Raw genomic sequence first — 17,281 nt, 5'->3', positions numbered from 1 at the left:
CTGATGGTTTGCTTCAAGCTGATTTTGTTTGTAATTTGGAATTCAATTGAATTGCAAACAAAAAAAAATATTATTAAAGCAAACTAAAAGAAAAGTAGAGAAAATAGTGCACAAAGCATGCTTTTGGTTTAAAATTAATAAATCTATGAAACAATATAAATATTTTCTAGTATCAAAGAATTGAGAATGAAATAATTGTTTCTGATCTCCAGAAGAGCAGAAGACCTTAAAGAGGTCTTCAGTGCTCCCAGGTGTGTTGCCATCATATCCACATTTCAGTCCTCAGGTCTTTGGAGTGAAGTAGTGCCTTAGGGAGTCAGACAATGCAGAATGGGGCTCAGAATAACTGGTGTCATGAAGGAAGAACTAGGCACCTTGGCCAAATACTAAACACTTGGCCCAGGGGTGAGAGCGCAGATGCTACTCTTTGGGAAAGGACGGACCCTCTTCTCATGTCGGCGTAATACAACCTCTAGTTGCCTAATAAATTGCAGCAGATAGTAAATGGTGCGCGTGTGTGTGCACTAGTTGCACCTCCAACTTGAGAAACCCAGCTCCTGGCTTGAGTCCCTCCCCAAAGAATTAGATCCAGAAATTTCCCGTCTTACCTACTTCTAACTCAGAAAATGAAGGAGAACAATTTTCTTGGCTTTTTTTTTAACCCCTCTAGCATTTCTCAGCACTGAGGGACCTGATCCTTATATCAAATAGAAGAAAACAAAGAAAGCATTTCCCCTGGAGCACGGGATGGATGAGAGCCCTGAGTTTTCAACACACAACAGCAAAAGGTTCAGCCAGTGGCTTCTCCCAAGTTTGACTCTTTTTAAAGCTTTGGAAGAAAACCTGTAGTTTTCAAATGAATCTGAATGGGTTTGTATACTGTAGTAACTTTAGACCTTCATGATTTCAAACTTTGTTTCAAATTTAGATTTATTTCTAAAAAGCAAAATGTTCTTAAATTACAATTTAAAGAGGCCATTTCCTTTTTTCATGTTCAAAGTTATCATTTTTTAATTCACCTTGATAGAGGCCTGCCCCAGGGTATGACAAAAATTCCCTCCAGGAACAAACAACATGAAAACCATATCATATGGTGATGACAATTGCTGATAGCGAGGATACATGTTATCCTCTTTTTGTCTTAGATGCATTCATTTGATGTATTTAAAAAAACCCCCAATTATTATATCTTGAAGACACTCCGGCCTTAAGTTTTAAAATAGAGGGGGGGGGTTTAAAATAGAGGGGGGTAGATTTAGATTGGATATTAGGAAAAAATTTTTTACAATGTGAGTTATAGAACACTGGAACAGGTTGCCCAGAAAGGTGGTGGATGCCCCATCCCTGGAAATGTTCAAGGCCAGGCTGGATGGGGCTCTGAGCAACTTGATCTAGTTGGGGATGTCCCTGCTCCTTGCAGGGAGGTTGGACTAGATGACCTTTGAAGGTCCCTTCCAACCCTAACCAGTCTATGATTCTATGATTGTATGATTCTAAGTGTGTGAAGCAGCGATGCAAGGTGGGCACACCTCCTGCTCAGCAACACATTCTCCCAAAAGCCACCATCTCTTGTGATGCGGCATGCTGGTGGGAGGCATCCCTTCCCCAAATCCACCTCCTCCCATGGCCCCAGGTGCCTGCCTGGCTGAGAGATGGTGGGGCAGAGCCACATGCAGAGCCATACCCCATGCTGACCCTCTCCTAGGCGTGAAGCCCCCCCCCGCCCCGCCCCGTGAAGAACATCAGCAGCATGGCTCTGTGGGCCAGCAGATCACCCCTCATGAGCCTAAGGGGAGGGAGTTAGGTCAGCGCTTTGCTCTGGGTATCAAAGACAGGCCTTCCGCAGCCTGAGCATGCAGGTGTTAAAAGCAGGGAGCAAAGGGGAACGGTTGAGCTTGGTTGCAGCCTGTGCTGACCTATATTGGTGAGAAAAAGCTGTGGGGAGGAAAGAAGCGGAGAAGGAATCAAAAGAGATGAAACTGGATCAACCAGTTGTGCCTGGACTGGAAATACTCTCATTAGAGGGAACCAAGGGGAAAAATGTGGGCAACCCACGGCTCCCTCTAGAGCAATTAAACTGCGGGCTACGATATTGATAACGTATCCAGAAAAAAACCTCAAATGCTTCCAAACAGCTTTTCTGCAGATGCCAGTCAGATCTGACAGTTATTAAGAGTTTTATTGCCGTAGCTCTTTTGCCTTGAAACACATCCTTCCCTCCTCACAAAGGGTTCACAACAATTTCCCACCAACCAGGACTTGACGATGGAGTGCAGGGTGTATGTGAATAAAGGTTTGTGCCAGTTTAGGGCTGACACAGCACTTTTCCTGGTCTTTTGCTGCTCTGAAGGTAACTTCTAGGTGTTTTCATTACCATGAGATAGGCATTGCTGAATAAATTACCATCATAATAGAGAAAATAAAAACTTTTTTAGTTCTTTTTCTTTTGCAAAGCATCTTTTGTAAAAAAATCCAAATTTTTATACACTCGGGAAGCTCAGATGATGTATTACAGCAGCAGAAGTATACTGTTGGTTCTTCAGTTCTTGTGTTCTGCAGCAATGTGAAGAAAACGATCGATGCCTTGGCTTTTTTGACATTTTCCACAGGAAACATTGATATGCTATTTTCTTCTTACAGGGTAGCCAAGAATAGGAATCTGTGAGACGGCAGTTTTTCAAGTTATGCTTGGCTATATTTTACTCTCTCCCTTTGATGAATTGATTATAGATAAAACAGCTTCTGCAGCAACAAACAGTATCAGGCTCACCACAAGTTAAACAGAGAGTTATAAAAGAAAAAGTGCTCACCTCTTTGCCCTGTCTTTCTCATCTTCATCCATTAGATTGTCTAAGCAGTTTTTTCTGTTGAAGGAATGCGAGAATCATTATGAATTGTCACTTTGTTAGCCTGCCAGTGCAAAAGCCAGCATCACTGGTGCCCCTGATGGAGCTGCCCAGGTGGAGCATCCTACTGGGAGGCTCTTGGTCCTCCTCTGTGGGCCTTGACCCGAAACCCAGAGGCGGTCATAATTGTACTGAATTACACCCCAAATTCAAAGTATCCTCATAAATCCCACTGCGCTGTGAAAAAACCCTCACGTAGCCAGCAATGGCCAACAGACTGCCTGCCTGGTGGCGCCAGCACGGTGCATGGGGACCGTGCCACCCCCCTCACTCTTTTTGGCAATCTTCACCAAAGCGTTGTGACCTCCTGCCAGGTTTATAGTCCAATTGCTCCAGCAGTTTGAGCTGTTAGGAGAAAGTACTCCAAGCACAAGATGTGTTCATAAAGCCACAGAGTAAAATGGGGGTAAATTGGGTAAATTAAGTAAATTAATGTAGGCAAGGTGAAGGGAAAAATACAAAAGCAGCCCAGCTGAAGGCTGAGATCCTCGGGAGCACTTGTTGCCAGCTCACTGCCCACCCTCCTTTGCTCCGTGGCCTTATAAGAAAGCGATGCTTGAGCTGTAACCCTCTTCAGCCCGAGGAGGAGGAAGCCCTGTGCCACTGCAGCCCCTCACGGCACCTCGCGCCCATGTCAGAGCACAAAAGCTGTGTGCTGCTGCATCGCACACAAATATTTTCCGAACCGGCAGCACAATGCCGGTACAGACCCTAGATATTGGCAAAGCGTCATTTTCAAAGTGGCAGTATAATCACAGGCAATGATAATGCTCATTTTAAAAAAATCAATGTTTCTCACTTAATGAGTCCTCAACATGTAAGGCATGAATAAAATTGGAGAAGGGAGAGGAGAGTTAATTGCCAGGCATTACTTCAGCCCATGGTATTTTCCACATGTGAGTCACACATAAATTTGCCCGTTTAAAGAACATTTTATGAAAAAATGGAGTGAAAATGTATTGATTGTAAGAACAGTGGATAAATTCCCTCCTTCTGCTACTAATTCTCTTACAGCAATATTCCAACTGCTTATTACTCAATGGTTAGCTAAGAACATGAAACTACCCTGTAATTTTTTATCAAGTGTATGAGTAATGAGGAATCAAAGCCACGGGTCACTGATTGGAGGGTAAGGCTACTAATTCATGGCATTCGGCTCGTTGATGAAGGAGCATAAACAGCAAATATGATGGACTGGCTTTTTTAGTCATAACTAGCAACTATTATACAGAACAAAATAACAAATGATACCATGTATTTTTTAGGTGTTTTCTCAGATATTTATTTGGCCTTGCAAAACAGCCAAGTTAGCCAAATCACAATCCACATTTTAGACTAGGAAAATGTATCCACTCAGTTAAATTTTATTTATCAGTGTTTTGCAAATACTTTAGGTGGTTATTTGCCCAGAATCAAACTGCTAGCCCAACAAGTGTGTTTTCAAATAAATCAGGCTAAAATGTAGTGACAAAATTCAGTGTTTGTTATTATTTGCCCACTTATTGTAACCAGAATGTTCACCTATTACTCAAGAGTAAAGAAGGCATCACTAACATGGCAAGGGTTAGCATTTAGGATTTTGCTGCCTTTTTTTTTTGCTAACTCTTTGCTCAAAATGCTCTGCTGCATGCACACTTGTTTGTTTAATCTATGACAAGCAAAATGGGGCAGTGTCAGCAGGAGAAGTTGCTTCCTCTGAATCCCTGAAGGTCTTCCTCTGCTGCACCGAGGCCTCCTCTGGTTGTAACAGATTCCCAGTAGAAAACAGGAACATGGGAACGAGAGCTCTCGGTGGCTCTGAGGAAGGACGGGAGTGGATGGGGCAGTCAGCATCAGTGCTGCTCAGCCCCAGCTGTTTTGGACAGGCACAAGGTACCTAATGGAAAGGGGCTTCCTACAACTGTACCCTGTAAACCATCAAGGAATTACACTGCTGGGAAGCCTCTCCCCTTACGAGAGAGCAACAGGTCTAACTGTTCTGTTCTGCCAAGGATTTGGCTAGATCTGTAAAGCAGTTCATGGCCAGCTTCCAGTAAACAAGGTTTCTCACTGACTGACATGAAATTCTGGACCTGCTGTGCTGTTGCTAGTGTTAGACAATACCTAATTGTCATTTTGCTTCTGTTTGCTCACACGGCAAAGTCTCCAGAGCATCATAAGCATTGCTAACAGCGCTTGCCAGTACATATGTACCATATGAAATTAAAACTGTTCTCAATAAAATAGATACTGCAGAGTGTACAACTGCTGCAAATGGGTACTGCCACCCCTCTCCTCCACCACACCAGATGCTGGCTTACACCTGGACAAGAAACCCATGGCATGGAGCTTAGGTACGTGCTTAGTGCAACCTGCTTGCTTTACATTATACTCCCAGTCCCTCAGCTGGGAGGGTCCCAAATAGCAAACTGGAAATCTGCTCTCTCATCCCTGTCAGTGCCTGGTTTAGCAGGCAATTCAGTCTTGTTGCAATGACGGAGGCAGGCACGGGTCTGTGCCATGGTTCCCCTGCAAAGAGGTGGCACCTTAGGCCCCCCCCTCACTAACAAAACCACGACATTGGCATAAAAAAAACAAGTGACACAAAGATTTCCTAAAATTTGAGCAATCTTTTTGTGCTAACAAAGAGAATTTGGAAACCTGTGGGTAACGACACTACATGCTGTAAGTCCTGCCAATGGAGTATTTAACAATGACAGTTACACTCGGAGCATCATTAATATCATCATTATCAACAAGGGGTGAAGGTGCTATCACTCAAAAAGGTGAAAACCACCTGGAATAAGGAGGAAAAAGCTCACATACTCCCACCAGAGCAGTGCTCTGGCAGATACACAGAAAGACGCACACCCACAAGCAGGGAAGAGTGGCATTTTGAAAACAAAAGACTGGCTAAAACTGTTAACCGTGTACCCCTGGCTTAGTTATCAGATGGAGAATTATAGCACAAACATCTCCCCCACACTCATTCATACAATGAATAGTTGCTCAGGACAGAAGAAATTCAGGCAGAGCGCCAGCTTGCTCCAGGGACTCTCCAGAAGAAAGGTTGCACATGTTTGTTTTGATGCAGTCTATTCCCAGTGGACACAGAGCTTGCACTATAAAATTCATCTGGCACCGATCACCTTACCCTGTGCTAGAAAGAGATTTTTTAGTGAGTTAAACTACTCCTCTTCTGTGTGGGTGAGGGTGGTTTCTCTCTGGCCTGCTCTGCTGCTCATAAGGATACGCTATAAAATGACTGACACCCGGATGTAAGTAATCAGCTGTTGGTTTCCCACTAAGTTGCCATGCGGCCAGCTAATCTCAGTTCCTACAAATCAGCCTGACATTTAACAAGAATTTTTAATCATATTTGTTTAACTCAGCTGAATTAAATCAGAGATGTACATGTCTTTTAGAGGTTCTGGGATGTGCCTGGGAAAGCCTGGTGAGAAATCACAGTGCTCTGGCCCTACGTTGGGCAGCTGCGGGGTGGGAAACACTGAAGACTGGGATTTTCCTTCCCTTCCCTCTCCAACATGGCAAGACATCTGCCTCCATCACCCCACAGGTCTGCTTAGGGTATTCAGCTACTTGTCCTCTACAGGGCATGCTCAGCCCTGGGGAGAGGAATGCTGCCCGCTGTTCCCTGGTGTTGCTTCCTTCTCACTGCAGATATACCTGAGCCTTGGACCTCACTCTTGGACCACTTAGGATGCTGGTACAATACCACCATCCTAAGTAAAGATGATGATATTGCACTTGAAGAACAATCCTCTCACAGACAGGGGATAGGCAAGAGTTGTATGGAAAACTGGGACACTGGGAAGAAACATCTTGAACTACTTTCTAGCCTCTGGGCAGACCTTCCCAAAAACTGTTATCTTTGTGAAGAAGGAAGAAAAAGAACAACAGGGTGGAGGGTAGACGTGCTCCCGTGCCTTCCAGACCCATCGCTCAGCCTCCAGTGCCTATCTCTGCTGAGTGTCACTTCTGCAAGACGTTGAGTGCTGCATCAACAGGGAGTTACTCTCCAGTTCCTTCTTTGAAGGAGAGGAAAGAGGCTGTTAGTGAAGAGCTTGGCATTATAAAATAAGAATGTGGTATGTCTGGTGGTTTAGGATTTAAAGGCCAGATCGACGCATATACAACATCCTGCACATAGTGAGTAGGATCCAAGACATAGGAAGAAGGCATCAAAAGGGAATACAGGTTCTGGGCATGAGCCAGAGGGGCAACTTCTGGCCACTCACTAGCATAGGTGACAGTTTGTCCAGATCGCAGTGCTGGCACCACTGCCAGGTCCCCTGCCCAGGGGATGATGGACAGGGTCTGATGGGCACTGCGGTCAGAAAATGGCATTGTCCCATGGATGCTCCACAGCGTGGGTTCAGTGGGTACTTGCCCACACTGGGGACCACTGCTGTGGCTCAGCGCTAGCAAATAGACCCCTTCTTCTCAGTTAAGGCAGAGCTCTGAAATGAAGTAAGCCACACCAACAAGTAAAGTATCTCCCTTCCAAGCCTTGCTGGGGGGGCAAAGAAAAAGATTAACAAATGGGAAGTGGCAGGGAAGGTCACAGGGTGATAGGCAAAAAGTGACCATCCGATCATTTAAAACCCCTTCTTCCATGTTTCTCTGACATGGATTAAGCACTTGGATATCCCACCGTGAGAGCTACGGCACAAACACATACAGAAAGTATTTGTATAAACACAAATCAGAATAAATCAACAGATTCATAGACATATCAAACTGAACTGTGCTCCTCCGTCTTTTTTTTTTTTCATATGTAAACCTACGAACTCTTACAAGAACATGCTGGAGTCCAAAACTAAATATAGCACAATCCCACCTGTAGCAATCAAAATGTAAACAGAGTAGCCTTAAGAAAACTTGAGAAAAGATAGTAAAAAATCACTTTCCTGATGATAGACATTGTTATTTGAGAAGGGACTGTGACTTTTCAGTGGGAGAATGGCAGTCTGCAGTTACCACAGGTCATGTAATGCTGTGATTGTTAGGGGAATTACTGTTTTTACGAGTAAAGGAAAAATCCAGTAGCATGGTAAGTGTCCAGCTTTAGAGTTAAGACTATTTTTGCCTGACAGCATGTGGCTTAGTCTTCCTGCATTCAGTAGATTACTACATTTTGTTTACACTAGAGAAGAGGTTGTTTAGAGGTTTCCAAAACAGAAAAGAAGAACAATTTTTGAGGGAACATAGGACTTCATGAACCTCTTGGGCTTATCCATGTTTTATACATATGCGTACGATGAATCTTTGGACGGTAGCAGGCTTAAAGCAAAACAGACATTAAAAAAAAATCCAAATGCGGACAATGAAAATGATGGAATTTGACATAAATTAATGCTCCACTGTTCTGAACTGGGGATGGCAGGGAGATGCTCACAGGTAATGCAGCTGAGTGTTATGAGATTATGATGAAGAGAAGTAAAGGCTCAGAGCATATTCTGGCTTTATTCTTTACAGTATTCGCATTTAGTGGGAATAGGTATTCTTTTCCACATGTCAGAAACCTTGCACCTATTGCCGTGTGCTATCAGACAGCTTCCCCTCTCTACCCTGCTGCTGGCTGAATTTTAGGGTGTGAGGCCTGCGAACCCTCTATAGATGTGGTATAATTCGCATCTGTTTAAGTCAGGAGCGAGATGGCTGACATCAGCAGTGCTGTGCTGGAGCGTGGTGAGGTTAAGTGAGAGGCGTCCTTTATCTCCAGCTTGTGAGCAACGTGTAAAGTTTGTGTGGTGCTTGGGATCTCTGCTGAAGTTCTGTACATACATGCTCGTTATCTTCCTTATTATTATTATTATTATTATTATTGAATGACTAAAGCCATTCGGACTTCAGTGAACAGGCTAAGTAAATCCCCGGGTTCAACCGCTGCTGTGCTCTCCCCTTGCACGGCTGGAAACAGAAAGGCAAACAAATTAAACTAACATTAATCAGCAAAGACTGCCATCTGTATAACTCGGAGCACTTCTCCGCGTGCCCATCCCCTTCCAGCAATGCTAAACAGGATTAGCCTTCCGTGGGCGGACGGGGAAAGTAGGTCAGTTTGGTAACATCGCTGCGTGCGATGAACGGAGGAGGACGAGACTGCAGCGGTCTGTTGGCAACCCTCTTGCCTTCTGTATGAGCCACGGAGACAAAGCACCTGGACCTGTCACAGGGCGCATGAGGCAGCTCAGACCCCTGCATCCCTGCGTGATGACACCTGCCATTTGTAGAAGCAGGGGTTTGGCAAAGCCTGGCCGGCGCATTGGAGTTAACGGGTGCATTTCAACAAGGAAACTGAGGCACAGGGCAGCTAAAGGCTCAGTTATTACTGGTTTGTGCACAGCCAAACATTTGTCAAAGCTTATGCATGAGCAAAGTGGCAAGGGATGGTAAATCACGCCATGGAGGTACTGCCTTTCTGTATTGACTTCACTGGGTGGGTAGGGATGGTGGCAGGAAAGCCAAAGCTCACCTGAAGTGGACATTTGCAGGGCCGTCAAGAAGAGCTTCTGCTGCTACATCAGTTGTAAAAGTTTGAACAAGGAAAGTGTGGGATTGCTGCAGTATTGGAGGTATGTGAGGAGGTGAATTAGTGACAGCAAACACAGGTAAGGCTGAGGTACTGATGCCTTCTTTGCTGCAGTCTTCACCATCAAGGCCTCCCAGGCTTCTGTGTTGGAGACAGGGTCAGGGAGGAGCAGAGGGACCAGCAGAGAGTGAGTACCAGCTCAGGGAACTTGAGGGAGCTTGAGGGAAGCTGACCTGTACAAGTCAATGGGGCCCAACCACCTCCCTCCACAGGCATGAGTTGGCAGTGTCCTTGCTAGGCGATCTCTCTCATCTTTGAGAGGTTGTGGAGATAGGGGAGGTCCCTGTTGGCTGGAGAAAGGCAAATGTTGCCCTCAGAAAAGGACAATAGGCTGTTCCAGGGAGCAACAGGCCAGTCAGCCTCACTTCAGTCCCTGCGAAATCATGAAGTGAGTCCTCTTGGAGCACATCCCTGGGCAGATGAAGGAGAAGGTGATCAGAAATAGTCAGCATGGATTTACCAAGAGTAACCTGACTGTTGGCTATGATAAAATGATAGGATCTGTGGTTAGGGAGAGAGCAGTGGATGTTATTTATCTAAGCGTCATGCTCAAAGGCAGGACTGTTGTCATGGGGGGCACTCAGAGAGGCTGGAGGAAAGAGCTGACAGGAACCTCATGAAATGCGTCAGGGACAATTGCCAAATCCTGCACCTGGGAATGAAAAGCCTTCATCTCTGATACAGGCTGGAGATGGACTGACCAGGAAGCAGCTCTGCAGAACAGGGGCCTGAGAGTCCTGGCATGCAGTAGGCAGTATGCTGTGCATGAGCCGGTGGTAGTCCTGCATGATGAGGAGGTGCCAGGGGAGCTAGGCTGGTTTAGTCTGGATAAGGGACGACTTTGCAGCACCTCAGTGCTTACAAGGAATCAATGAGGATCCAGAGCTGGGCTCTTCAAGGCCATGCAGGATGAGAGAGTGAGAAATAACAGGCATAAGAAGAAAGCAAAGAGGAGAACCTTTTCTCCATGAGAACAGCCAGGCAGTGGAGCAGGCTGCCCAGAGAGGCTGTGGCATCCCCATTCTTGGAGGTTTTCAAGACCTGACTGGATAAAGCCCTAAGCAGCCTGGTCTGACCTCAAAGCTGGTCCTGCTTTGAGCAGGAGATTGGACCAGAGATGTCCTGAGGTCCCTTCCAATCTGAATTGTCCTGTGATTCTGGACCTACTGAGCTGGCTACCACCAGAAACATCCTAAGCATATCAGTCCCCCTGAATTAGTTCCTATCTAATATATATTCCTGAAATCTATTTTCTTATGCTTTTTCTCTTCTGTGCTGCAAATGTCTTGTGCACTATATCCCCTACACTGACATCCCTCCTGCTTTATAAACCTGCCGTTTAGGAGAAAAGAATGTGAGATACACATCTTAACATTGTATGTCAGTATGTCGTGTGTTTGTCATGTCACTTTTAGATGATGATTTAAAAAAAAAAAAGAAACACTTTCTCATAGAATTAGCCAAAAAAAAAAAAAAAAGAAGAAGAAAAATGCCTCTCATGAGAATGGCCCTTGAATGTTATTCTTCTCTTTCTACTTCTCATGTTCTTAATCTGTTTTAGGTATTTATAAAACTTTAATCCTCATATAGTATCAGAAGTCCTGAATGCACAAAGACTTTACCATGTCCTTAACTCTATACTGCTATAAGAAGTCCCTCATGTACTTGTGTCTCTGCAAAATCCAGGCCCAAATGTGGAGGCAGAGCTGCACAGATTATTTTGTAATTATTAGCTTTGAAATCTTCCCTTGAAAATGGTCTCAGTTATAAAGTGTTCTCAGTTGTAAAAGTCTGTTAAAGTTTATTTGCTTCTGCAAGTATTTAAATAAGTAGAATAATATAACATCTGACCTAAGATCTTCTGATGGCCAAATGTTCAGCCAATACAGGCAGAGTATGTAAGTATAACACTATAAAGATTTAGTTGTCAAAAACTCAGGGATTATTGTTTTGTTTGGCACAAACTACCTGGGAAACACCAACACAAGCAGAAAATCAGTCTTTTTCGATGGGACTGTTGTCAAAGTCTCTTTTGTTTTCCTGGCAGCAATAGTCTTGACAAGATCCTTTTAATCCTTTCCATCCAATTAAACAGGCTACAGGCACTAGAATATAAAGCAAGATGCCCAAGAGCTGACATAGGTTGGTCTCATTCCCACCACTCTTTTGTTTGTTTGTTTGTATGTTAACTATTTATGGATGGCTCTCAAAGAACTATATTACTCTTCCTTTAAAAGTTCTGGACCTGGGAGTAATTTTGCTAACTGCAGAAAAATTTACTCCAGAAAGAAATTCTGAATTTTTGACAGTGCTGTCAAATTAATTGTCATGATTTATACCAGCTGTGATGGTGTCTCTTCCATACATAAGATGCTGAAACAAGAGGTCACACATTTCTGTGGAGATTTCAGCAGGAAAGCAGAAAGTAAACATGAAGCCAAATTTCCTTCTAGTTTTAGGCATCTAACCTGATGTGGCAGCTCCCTCTCCATTGAGCAGGACTAGCGTGAAGGACTGTCCTATCTCAGTGTCCTTGTCTTCTCCCCACACTGCTGGGACCTTATTTGTTTCTTCAACCAGTAAGAACCAGGGGGCCCAGCTCCAAGTTGTGGACCGGGATTTGAGCCAGGCAGTGAGTGCTCTCCTTGGCCTTCCCCATCCTCGTGGGCATCCCAACATGGTGACACCCATGGGGACTCAGCTGCTTGGCCACTGATGGGGTCCGGAGGTGGAATGTATGGGGGGGAAACGTGACTGCTCCTGCAGAGGAGCCTGCAAGACACAACAACTTCCCTGTCCTGTGCAAGAGGCAAAGCTGTGGCCTAAATCTGCTGCTGTACAGGGGAAAAATTTCCCTATACAATATAAAGAAATAAATACAGATATCAACACCAATAATCCCATCACTTTTGTGCTAACAGCTTGATAACATATCTGCTTATAATTCACACACTGCACTAAATTTTCTGCTCTATAGTAACTATCATATCCCTGTCAGCAGAACTAAATATTTAATCATCTGGGGAGATGAATCATGAAAAGCTGTTTTGGGGAGATATTTTTAAATGGACAATTTGTTGTCATTTAATTTTGAGAACTTGCAGTCTCTCTCTTCTCAGGAGGGACCTTCCGAGCCTGTGACCATAGGGATTATTGCTCTGTATGGCTTGCTGCCTCCCTTGCAGGTGAACCATGGGTGAATCTACAGGGTTTTAATGCTATTTCTGACAAGACCAAGGCAGGAGTTGCAGTAGGCTCAGGGTTTGACTGGGCACCACTAAGCTTAAAGACACAGGGAGCCCAGAGACACACAACCTGCCAGGTTGCATGGCGCTTTGTGGATGACTGCTCTCCAGCTGCGGTCTCCCAGTTTTGTGTCTGAGTCCATAAACCTGCCAAGAATTCAGACACATCATCAGACCATGGCTGCACCTGTGCTTTGCACTGCTTCGAACGTTTATGCCCTTGAGTCCTTCCCATCTCAGGCTGAGTCACGCTCCAGCTGTGGTGGTGCCGGCACATCCTCGCCGATGTGTGAAGTGCCGCCGTTCTCAGCCTCTTCATGCTACCAGTGGTTTCCATTTTTACAATGATAAAGTTTCTCCAGTGTGATGTAAAATTCAAATCAGGTTTTACTAAATGAATCTCTAAGGAAAAAGGATAATTATTAAAAAGCTTCATTAGAGCTTTGCAATCTTAATTATGATAATTATATTTTTGTAGCTAATATAACTGAACTCCTGCTTTTAAATCCCATTAATGAGCATTTTCAATCCTTCTCCTACTGGGCCAACAAAACCATAATGTTGAACTTTACATTTACACAGGGCACTACTTTTAAGAAAAATGATGCACTGTTCACTTAGGATTTCCATTGCCTTTTTATCTGCACTTTGAAGGTGCACCTTCTTCCAAGACGCAAGAAATGAAGAAGAGCAAAGATGAATTCAGCAGCTTGGGCTCGATTTCCCTTCCTGGCAACGAGAGAGCACAGTCCCTACACTACGATGGCAGCTGCCTGTGGATATTGGCTGCCATCAGGGAAGCCTGTGACATTGCTTCTCCCTCGGAAGCACAGATTTAAAGCTCTTTTCCTGCTCTGGGTCCCCACGTGGACTTCAACAAGACCATGTACACCATGGGAGTAGGCAGAGGATGTGAGCCACTGCATGAAACGGGGAAAAACTCTTCAGCAGGGCCTGTTGTGACAGGACAAGGGGCAATGGTTTCAAAATAGAGGGAGGTAGATTTAAATTAGATATTAGGAAATTTTTTTTTTTACACTGAGGGTGGTGGAACAAGGGAACAGGTTGCCGAGAGAGGTGGTTGATGCCCCATCCCTGGAAACATTCAAGACCAGGTTGGATGGGGCTCTGAGCAACCTGATCTAGTTGGAGACGTTCCTGCTCCTTGCAGGGGGGTTGGACTAGATGACCTTTAAAGCTCCCTTCCAACCCTAATGTTTCTATGGTTCTATGACTCTAAACAGTGACTTGCCAGGGGAGGAAATCAGGTAGTTGCTACAGGACTCCTCTGCCATACCAGAGCACTCCCACCGGCGAGCGGGAGACCGAGGGGTTGCAGGAGCCATGCCATGGTGGCCAACAGTAATCGATGGTCAGGGCCAAGGGAAAAGGTGGCAGCTGGGGAGAAAGGTAAAAAAAAAATCTCAATAAAAAAAGAAATGCTTAAGTTCACAAACTTTCCATCCGGTGTGTGAGCAGGAAAAGGCACCTACACAACCACCTACTGGAAATCTTGAAAAGTGCCAGCGAGTGACACGAGTATAAATGATCTTTTCTGAATGCAGTTTACAATTCCTGATAGAGCAGAATTTGCTGCTGTGTCCTACATTACAAACCACCCACCACCACCCAGATGCAAGGGACTAGTGGATTTTTTTTATGAGTCTGTTTGCAGCCAAATATTTTACAGTTCCTAACACAGAGTGAGAGTAAAAGATCAAAGAGGGAAAAGCATACAAATTCAGATATCTCAATAAAGAGATGGAAACAATAAAGTATATATTGAATATTATCTGCCCATTAATCTCTGGAGTAAATTCAGAAAACTAATTAAAAGCTTCTACACAGATAAATGATAAGCTTCTTTATTCAATGAGCTCAACATATGAACAAACAGAGGTTTGTGTTGATATCATCGTTATTAGCAATTGCATTAAAGTAAATTATTTTTGCTCTGCTACTGGGAATACAGTGATTTGAAAAACAAAATGTTAAGAGATGAAAAATTCAAATCTTTACCATACTAAGCATATTGCATTTCCTGTTCTTTTAAAATTTGTTCCAGATAATGATAACTCATATGGGTTAGCACGACAAAAAAAATAAGACATGAGGAGGAGAAAACAAACCCAAAGCCTCTACAGAAGCAGGAAAAATGTCTGTGTAATTATTCTCCAGTGGAAGTCCAGCTTTAACAGGCGATATCGCCTTCCTGCATGGGAAATTCTCTGATTCGTTAGTTCTTATTGCACCTCATGTCCCTTTTTCTGCTATTGGCTTCCACACTCGCAGGGGATTTTGTCTGAATTTTATAGGGAGGTTTTGTCTCCTGAACCGTAATTGATAGATGTTCTATTTTTGTGGTGCAACATCGCTGCCTTGTGTGACGTGGCATGGTGGTGCTGCATGGGGAGCTTGCAAGGCAGCCAGCCTTGCTCTCCCGTGGTGCTCCGGGAATAGCCCCGGTCCCAGGCATCCCTGGTGTGACCTGAAAAGGGGGATCCTGAAGAACACTTAAGACAACAAATTTTAAAGCTAAAGCTTTGCATTCCATTTAAATGCAGAGCCTGAAATAATTAATTTCAATATACAGTCAGTCCTGAATCTGATTATTTAGGATCAATTAAAACTGATCTGGCTCCAGGATTCAGGTATCCTCCTAGGGATCCTACACAAGGAAGTAACTTGAAAAACTCAATTTTTTAATCCATAGTGCATTCCAGTGACTCGGGGCCGATTAGCATAAAACCAGCTTTAAACTGATGAAATGGGGGAATAAGAGAGAACTGCTTTTGTTTATATTTTTTTATATTCATACGCCAGTGTCTTCCTACTTCATATTGTACATTAAACCCTCCCTATTGACCAAAAGGAAACAGAGATTTCAAAAAGTCTCAGGCTAATGTTCTCTCGAACACAGGCTAAATACAGGATATGGTTCACAGAGTGTAAAGTGCACTTAAATTTTAGCGTATTCACTCAACCGCAGCGCTTCAGAAACAGAGAAGTCATTAAAAGCCCCATAGCGAAATACCAAATTATGCCTCTGCCAGATACTAACTTTGAAAAGAAAGAATGGAGACACTCTGAAAACCACAGTGAAATACTGATGTGCTGATTCACCTCATATTTATGTACTGCGCGAGTTAGAACTGCAAAATAATGTGTCTCTTCTGTGCCAAATGATATTGGTAGGAAAGCATCTTTTGGCTATGATGGGTGCTGCTTTCCATTCTGAATGTGCATTTTCCCTTTCTGCTTGCAAGAAAATTTGCCGTCAGGACGTCAAGCTGACTTGCTATTTTATTTGCCATCTGTGTCAAATATTCATACAGACATGCTAAGTATGTGTCTATGTCCCAAAAGGCCTGAGTTGCACACTGTTACCTATCTTTCATAATGACTATGGTAAAAACTAGGAGGGGAAAAAAAATGACATAATTTTAGATCTCTACTCATGTTGAATCACATTTCAGTTCAAATACAGTGCCACAGTCATTACTGGAGCACCACATATGGAAAAATAGGACTTGAACCCTCAGCAGACCATGAATCTTGCAGGTTATCTGAAAAAATCAGGATTAACTATCGTGCAGAAAGTAAGGTACTTTACATCCCGTCTATTCTGTAGCCAGTACTGTGACTGCAGCTCTTGTGGGCGTATCTGATCTGGCTTTAAACAAGCAGTGAAACATCAATGCAGCTCACGGTAGGTCTGCTAGTTCACATATTTACCCAGTGTCACCAAAAAAGGTTGTCTAGGGCAGTTCAATTTAGGGGAAAAAAAGCAAAAAGAGAAAGAGGAGGAAAGAAAGAGCAGTTGGCAGGGAGCTGAGGTTGGGGTCGGTTCGGGTCCTCTGGCTCACAGCCTTGTGTGAAGCAGCTGGGAGAGGTAAATCGCAGGGCTATGGGTTGAGATGGGGAGAAAAGGGAAAATCCTGTGTCCTGTTTTTAAAATACACACAGAGAGGGATCCTGAAGGCAGTTTTGGGAGCCCTAGGACAAAAAGCTGTTGCCACAGGACAGACTGGGATGTTTGGTGGCAGAGATGCTACTGTTGCCCCTTGTCTGGTGGGTTTAAAGCAGTCTCAAGGGGTGGGTATAGAAACTGTAGCAACTTTAGTGTCTGCAGAAAATACATTAATTTATAGAAACTGTGCCAAAGGTGGTATAAAATTTGATATCACAGCACTTCACTTTAAATGACTTGTACTTCATCATACTGCCACACTATTTGGGTCTGGGGATTTTTGCCTTTAAACAGAAAAATACTTGGTTCCCTGTGGGTGTTTTTTCCCCCTCAGCCTCCTTCCTTTAGATATTTCAAAAGGCAAGCTCCTCAGAAAACTTTTCTGCTGGTTCCTATTGTTTCCTACTTCAAGTGAAAAAAGTACATGATGTTAAATCTGAACACCAAGACTTTGTGAATGTGTAAACTTCAGAACTCTAAACCTTTCAGTCTGTGCCAATGTAAACCACCTAAAGTGCAGAGAATTAAGTACGCTTTATCCTCTCTGACCATGATTGAACACGTT

The 17,281-nt window shown here is 43.9% G+C and overlaps 1 protein-coding gene across 5 annotated transcripts in view; it reads right to left on the bottom strand.

Moving 5' to 3' along the window:
• NPAS2 (neuronal PAS domain protein 2) overlaps positions 1-17,281 on the bottom strand; it is a 105,811-nt gene that overhangs the window by 53,120 nt on the left and 35,410 nt on the right. For all 5 annotated transcript variants that reach the window (XM_086740777.1, XM_086740787.1, XM_086740794.1 and 2 more), the window contains one exon: positions 2,811-2,864. In XM_086740777.1, the coding sequence (XP_086596903.1) occupies positions 2,811-2,864 (54 nt within the window). The remainder of the gene's footprint in view (positions 1-2,810; positions 2,865-17,281) is intronic.

Source organism: Chlamydotis macqueenii, chromosome 1 (genome assembly GCF_036417535.1).
Source record: "Chlamydotis macqueenii isolate bChlMac1 chromosome 1, bChlMac1.mat, whole genome shotgun sequence".
NCBI lineage: Eukaryota > Metazoa > Chordata > Aves > Otidiformes > Otididae > Chlamydotis > Chlamydotis macqueenii.
The sequence above is the reverse complement of the archived record's forward strand: the minus strand, read 5'-3'. Positions and strand labels throughout refer to the sequence as shown.